This window comes from Lactuca serriola, chromosome 8 (genome assembly GCF_051521515.1).
Source record: "Lactuca serriola cultivar US96UC23 chromosome 8, Lser_US96UC23_V15, whole genome shotgun sequence".
NCBI classification, from domain to species: domain Eukaryota; kingdom Viridiplantae; phylum Streptophyta; class Magnoliopsida; order Asterales; family Asteraceae; genus Lactuca; species Lactuca serriola.
This window is the reverse complement of record NC_136415.1, coordinates 96,781,367-96,788,849: the sequence shown is the minus strand read 5'-3', so window position 1 is coordinate 96,788,849 and position 7,483 is coordinate 96,781,367. Positions and strand designations below refer to the sequence as shown.

General features: G+C 36.7%; 1 protein-coding gene across 1 annotated transcript; it reads left to right on the top strand.

Moving 5' to 3' along the window:
• Nucleotides 1-6,040: 6,040 nt before the first annotated feature.
• On the top strand, nucleotides 6,041-7,144 carry LOC145067199 (uncharacterized). The gene has a single exon (XM_079014394.1). The coding sequence runs from the start codon at nucleotides 6,041-6,043 to the stop codon at nucleotides 7,142-7,144; it is 1,104 nt and encodes a 367-aa protein (XP_078870520.1).
• Nucleotides 7,145-7,483: the final 339 nt, after the last annotated feature.

The following is a 7,483-nucleotide window of genomic DNA, read 5'->3' as shown; positions in this document are numbered from 1 at the left end:
AGTACATTGCTTTGAACATCCTTCTTGCATTAAGTTTTCTAATCTTACACATATTTAATGGATAACTTCCACCTATGAAACATTTCCATATTCCCATTATGACTATCACTTCTGAACAAGAGCTACCTCTTTTCAGAATATGTCAATATGGTCCTTTTCTAAAAATTTACACCATACTTCCAACTGTCCCTGAGCAACCAATCTTTGGTAAACCTTAGATTGTCCTCGACAGTTGCTTAATTAATTTTATTCATATCCAATTCCATACCTAATCCCCTCTTAAAGCCCTAGGCATTTGGAAAATTTAGAAAGAATAAATATTATAGCACATGTAATCGAACCTATATCCGAAGCATATGGGACACGATTCATGATGTCTCACATAAATACATGATCCTAGATCAGTCTTTTGCTACAATATTTTTTATTTGCCATGTTTTCATAATTCGACTATGAAGAGGGATGTCGTAATCATAATCGAATTTGAGAACGCAATATTTATAGAATTTCCTTAAGTTGAACCATTCCAACATAAAATTCATATATATATATATATATATATATATATATATATCCTTGACTAAAGATGATTAAAATCTCAATTTAAGCTTTTAGAATTGAAATGAAGTATAATTTCCTATCCCTTAATTATAGCAAAACAACTTTTCCCAATTGAAACTTTTGTTTTCTATAATTAACATTGCTAACTTGCAATACTTATCATAATTATCATGCTCCCACTAACATGATGATTCTTAGCATAACACTTATGCTCCCACTAGCTTTGGCATGTATCCAAAAATCAGCTGGACTTCTAGAAATCAATACTTTATTGACTTTCTTACCGAAGTTTAGATTTCTGATACGAGATGCTTTGATAAAACTTTATCAAAATCATACACCTTTCCTTAGATAGATCACATGTGTGTCTAAAAAATTTTAGAACTATGAAAAGGGATGCCGTAATCATAGTCTCAATTGTTTAGACCTTTACCATTTCTCACAAGTCCAAGTTAGTGTGCTGGTTAACCACACAAGCTCCACTAACGACTTTGAGAATGCAAATATCACAATTGCTATCTACTTAAAATCTATTTAGTGAAAGCGTTTCCTCACCATCATTTTCATGAATCGGAGAGAAACCTTTTGGCACTTAGACTTTATGGTGTATGTGTTCCTATGCATGTGAATTTGTCAAAATCATAATCACAAGACAAGGTTAGTGACAAATCCAAACTTATATGGATTGAACTTGTTCAATCTTATTTTCTTGCAATCTGGCAACACAAGGGCCTACCATGCTTCCAGGTTGTTATGCAAACAATTGAGAACTTGTAGAACTCAGATGCATAGTTAACTTTAACTGGAATAAGCACAAAAATAAGAATATGTCAATACTACAGGTTACAAACCTCAAGTCGTGCGCTGGTGATAAACTATTGGTTTTATTCTTGGTTAGTTCTTGAAAATCTTTCAGGATCTTTTAGACTCGCACTCTCCTCTTGACATATAAGACTCTCTTGCCAAGAACCATTCCTTGACTAACAAATATTCAAGAGATAGTGTGGATTCTTATCTAGACAAACACTTCACACGATTGGACTTAGTTGGTCTTTGTTTTATCCAAAACATCACAACTTACCAATTTCAAATGTACAAGAGTAGAAATCATTTTACTCTTACATTTGACAAGTGTTATAAACCTTCTTTAAGATGTGTCACTCAAGTTACAATCTTGGAGTATGACTCTAAGAATTGTTTTGGAACGAAATATGACTCGTCTTCTTGATTTAACCACTTCAACAATTCATGAATCCTCTTCTTAGCCATAAAAATGCACTAAGATGTCCTTAGAGGATGAATTGTGATATGGTTTCATAATCATTAAGATGATCATAAAACCTGATACTAAAGTAGTCTCCCATCTTTTCAGATTCGAGAAACTTTTATCTTTTTGCCTAATTTGATTCTTCTCATTCGTTCTGCCATACACTAAAACTTTTCCAATGTTTCAAAATTACACTTAAACTTGTAAGTGTAACCATATTTACTAACTTTTAGTGAATCATGACGAATAGCCTTATCGGTCTTTGTGGTGGACCTGACCAACACACAACCAAGTGTACCCGATCCCTTTGTCCTTCACCTGACTCATATATATATATATATATATATATATATATATATATATATATATATATGAACAAGGAATTAGTCTTAATTTTCCAAAGATGAAAATTCTCATTCATCATACAATACAACTTGCATGATTCCAAGTTTCGGTCCAATTGAAACTTGGGTGATGAGAATCTTTCCTTATTTGGTAAATTATGACACTACCACAAACGAAAGAATCAAATCCATTTTCGAATATTGCTATCAATAGAATCATATAAACAACAATTTTTCACAAATGCCACTGTAAGGATATTTAAAATAAATAAAATTAAAACTTTTTTTTATTTTAAAACTTGCAGAAAGCTTATCCTTACAATGCAAATGCATATGAAAACTTGTAGTTATCTATTCCTAAGCAAAATATCATAACTCTTAAGCAACAACAAAATTCTAATCACCGAACCATGCGATCGAAATCCATCTTCGTGACCAGAATCAACATATTCTTCTTTTAAGCTTTCTCTTTTCTTTGATTCTTAAAACATCAACATGTGACCCAGTCACATCATGTATAAGAATCTCCAAATAGGAACTTAATAGAGTCAGATAGTGGACTTTACCCAAAGTAGAGTCAAACTTTTGACTTTACCATCCTCATGATATTTCAGGTAAATAGGGTAGCTTCGCAACCAATGCCCCTTCCTTTAGCAATAGAAACATATGGACCCTTTGGGAATGGTACATGGGACTATCTCAGACTTAGCCTTTCTCTTTACCATTTGGTCAACCGAGTTGACTATGGCCGATTCCTTTCCATTGGGAAGAGAAAGCTTTTTTGGATTTCCAATGTTACCATATTCAATGTCCATGGAAGTTTGGGAAGTCCAAATTTGCTTTATAGGTGCTCCAAATCATTGCTAATTCAGCAGCACCAAGAAAATAGGTAAGATCATTAGGGGTCATTTCATATTCTGTTGCATAGTAGTCCTTAAAGAACTCACTATGTGACTTAGAAAGTGATTGAAGAACCTAGTCAACAACCAGCTTCCTCAAGACTTTGACACCCAACTCTCCCGGCTTGTCAATATGTGACTTCATCTCCAAGATGTGAGCACACATAGACTTTGCTTGCAAATGTGACTTGAGTGACCTTGAACTATTCAAGAACTTGTGGGATAGGGAGAATAATTGGAAGAGGTGGAGGAATTGAAGTATGATTTCCATGATCCAACCACGGGACATCATCTTCATTAGGAAAGCTTGTTCCAAGAGATTTGGGAATATCATAGTTTTCTGAACCGAACATCTAATATGGGAGATTGTTAGATGCCATTTTATGCATCTTATAGGGTAGTTTTTGTTATCATTTAGGATCATATTTTGTACATTTGCATGTCATTTATTTAGATAACGTTCAGCTCATGTCTTTTGTTAGAATTCCCGTACTGCTCATGTTTTATTGTTGATTTCAGATAGTTCGAGTGGAGCAGTGCTTTGGGAGCAGTTGGATGCGCGTTTGGAGCTTAAAATGGAGCTTGAAACTTATGGAGTATGTTGAGGAATGTTTGGATGATGCTTTGGTCAAGAAACATTCAATTGAATTGATCACACGAAGATAGAATATGTAATATCAAAGTTAAAGGATGTTGCTGGCAGCTTTGACCCCCTGTCAGTATTTTGACCATATCTTGAGAACCGTAACTCCGATTGACGTGATTCAAAATGATATGAAAAGTAGACGAAATTTTGGACGTCATAGGAATAACCTGCGATCGCAAGTTGTCACCTTGCGATCGCAGGTAACCTTTTTGCGATCGCAAGTTTGGTCGCAGGTTGCCTTCGAGGTTCTTTTGTGCCCAAAATTCATCCGGAAGTGAAATCTCAAAACCTGCGATCGCAGGTTGTCTCCTTGGGATCGTAGGTTGGCCAAAAAGTGTCAAAATAGCATCCTACTTCATTAAAACGGTATCAGATGCATTTATTTCAAAACCTGCGATCGCAGGTTGTCCCCTTGCGATCGCAGGTGCGTCGTTTTGCTGCTAGACGTATAAAAAGACCCAGATAGTCTTCCAGTAACCTAATTTGACGATTCCAGAGGTTCCAGACGGCGAAAATACGATTTTGGAGGCGTCTCTTCTCCGATTTCATCAATTTCTGAAGATCTGAAGACTGTGGATCATCTCCTACGTTTAGTTTAGTAAGATTAGTTGTTTGATGTCTCTTTTTAGTTGTTTTTATCAGATTTTGGCCATGTCTGGCTAAACCCTAGTTTCCGGTTCTGCAAAGACAAGTACTTTTCATGTGATTGATCATTAGATCTGGTTTTTTATTTGTGTTTCTATCTAGATTCTTCAGTTTTGAGCTTAATGAATGTTTGATTTGAATTCTTGTTAGTCTGATCACCTATCTAGGGTTTTATCATTCCAGTTAATCAGTTATAGAATCCGTATTTGTTCTAATAAATTGGTAAAAGTAACAAGTATCAGATTGGTTCCGTTTTGGGATTTAACTCCGGTATAAACTGTAAAAATCATATCTTTACGCTTTCGGGCTTGTGTGAAGTATTGGGTATTGTTGGGAATTTTAAACAGTTCATAAAGCTTCTTTTCTGATTTAATTAAGAGCTTATTTGATTATACAGTAAAAATTTAGGGTTAATTCAAAGAACTTGTTTTGATTAACTAAATAAGGTAGAAGAGAAATTACTAGAGCTTGTTACTTTTTCTCAGTACCAGCTTAGATAGAACACACCTCAAATAACCGGATCTGGGTTGATTGCATGATTAGGAAAGTCACAGCAGAGCTGAAATCATTTTTATTATTGATTTTCATTTAGTTTAATATCACTGCATTTTAGTTTTTAGTTTTTAGTTAAATTTAAAATCCCCCTTTTATATTCTGTTTCTTGACTAGATGTGCCTGATGCAAAAAGGCATTGACCATTAGGCTGTGTCCCTGAGGATTCGACCCTGCTTCCCTGTGCTATATTTTTAATGCAAGCAGCAGTGAGAAATTATTTGCTTAATACGTGCGCGACAGCGTGTTAACAAATTGGCGCCGTTGCCGGGGACACGGTGCTTTCTAATAGTTTTATGCCAAAAAAATTTCGTTTAGGTACACCTTTAGTTTTTGATCTAGAAATCGAGCGAACTGCAAGGAAACTGAAGAAAGAAGCAGCAAGAAAAAAACAATCAGCTGGTCTCTTTGGTTCATCATCTTCCATACCCCCAGAAACCTCCACACCACAAGGCACTCCCTTGTGGAACGAATCAGATCCGTTTTTTCCAAAAGTACGCCCATCTTCTCCTCAAAACAGCCCATATAAAACTTACTCCCCACCCCCTTCCGTTAAAACTAAAACCACAGACTCTTCAGAAATCGAATCTGAAGACTTAGTTATGAGTGGAGACGAAGTAGAAAAGACCCTTAGAGAGTGGGCCACTCAAGAGGTCAACCAACAACCCCTTTGCATTACGTTTCCAGAAGCCTAGAACTTCGAAATTAAATCTGGGCTGATTCATCTTCTTCCCACTTTCAGAGGATTGGAAAACGAAGACCCACATAAATTCCTCAAGGAATTTCATGTGGTTTGTTCAGGAATGAAGCCTCATGCTGTCACAGAAGACCAGATAAAGTTAAGGGCATTCCCCTTTTCGCTTCAAGATTCTGCAAGAGAATGGTTGTATGAACTCCCATCAGGTTCCATCACCACTTAGACAGAACTCGCAAAGCTGTTTTTAGATAAATATTTTCCAGAAACGCCAGTCTCCGGTCTTAGAAGAGAAACCTTGGTATCAAACAAGGAAAAAGAGAAGCTCTACATACCAACTGGGAGAGGTTCAAAAAGTTGTTGATCCGTTGCCCCCAACATGGAATTAGTGATTACCAGCTCTATAACTATTTCTGTGAAGGTCTAACACCCATGGAAAGACGGCTTATAAATGCTTCCAGTGGTGGTTCTTTGGGTGATATGACACCAACTGAAATCAGAGAGCTGATCGAAAAGCTGGCAATCGAGTCTAAACATTCTGGAAATGAAGATGAATGGTATCCAGATCAGCCAAGAGGGGTCAAGGAAGTCAGCAATGTTCATCTGGAAGCTCAGATATCTGAGCGCACGAAAGCAGTGTTGTTGTTGACTAAAGAAAAAGTTGTTGCGAAGAAACCATGTGGCATATGCTTGAAGACGGAACATCCAACTGATATGTGTCCAATTTTGCAAGAGGATGTTGATCCAGTTAAAGCTGTTGGGGGCTACCAACAGAATTTGCAAAATAATTATCAGCAGAAACAACAATTTCAACCTCCACCCGGATTTCAGCAGCAGCGAAATTTTCAGCAGCCGGGCTTTCAGCAAAACTTTCAGCAGCAAAATTTCCAGAATCAGAATTACCAAAATCAGAACACCCATCAGCAACCCAGTAGTTACAGCATGGCCTTAGAAGATATAGTGAAGAGTCTTGCCACGAGCACCCAAGCATTCCAGACTGAAACTAGAGCCAGTATCAAGAATCTGGAGCAACAGGTGTCTCAACTTGCCACTTCTGTGGGTTGTCTGGAGTCTCAAGGAAAGTTACCAGGGCATACTGAAAACAATCCAAAGCATAATGTGAGTGCTATTTTCTTGAGAAGCGGGAAGACATATGAAGGCCCGAGCTCATCTGAACCAGAAAACAAAGAAGCTAAAAAGTTTGAAGAGGTGTTGGTTGAAGAAGAATCTGAAAAGCTGGAAGAAAAAGAAACTCCAACACTACCCAAGCCAATTCTGAAGGAGTGCAAGCCACTACCTCCATTCCCATCAAGACTGAAGAGCACGAAACGCGAGCGTGAGGATGAGGACATCATGGACATTTTTCGCAAAGTAGAGGTAAACATCCCGTTACTTGATGTTATAAAACACATTCCTCGTTATGCTAAGTTTTTAAAAGAATTATGTGTTTCAAAGAAAAAACTGAAATCTAATGAAACAATTAAAGCTGGTGAAAATATTTTTATAATTTTGCAAAAAGGTTTGCCTCCAAAGTAAAAGGATCCGGGGATTTTCTCAGTTCCTTGTAAATTGGGGAAACTTTATTTTCCAAAAGCCATGCTTGATTTAGGAGCTTCAGTTAATGTCCTTCCCTATTCTATTTTTGAAAAATTAAAAATGGGATCTTTGCAAAAGACCGGGACCATCATCCAGTTGGCGGATCATTCAACAGTACACCCAAAAGGTGTACTTGAGGATGTTCTTGTCCAAGTGGGTGGGCTTATTTTTCCCGCTGATTTTTATATTTTGGAATGGGAAACTTGGACACTTCAGATTCAAACTCTATTATTTTGGGAAGACCTTTTATGAAAACTGCAAAAACAAAAAATGATGTTT

Bases quoted from the DNA above. Each gene is read 5' to 3' on its own strand.
- LOC145067199 (XM_079014394.1), top strand. From the start codon at position 6,041: ATGGAAAGACGGCTTATAAATGCTTCCAGTGGTGGTTCTTTGGGTGAT.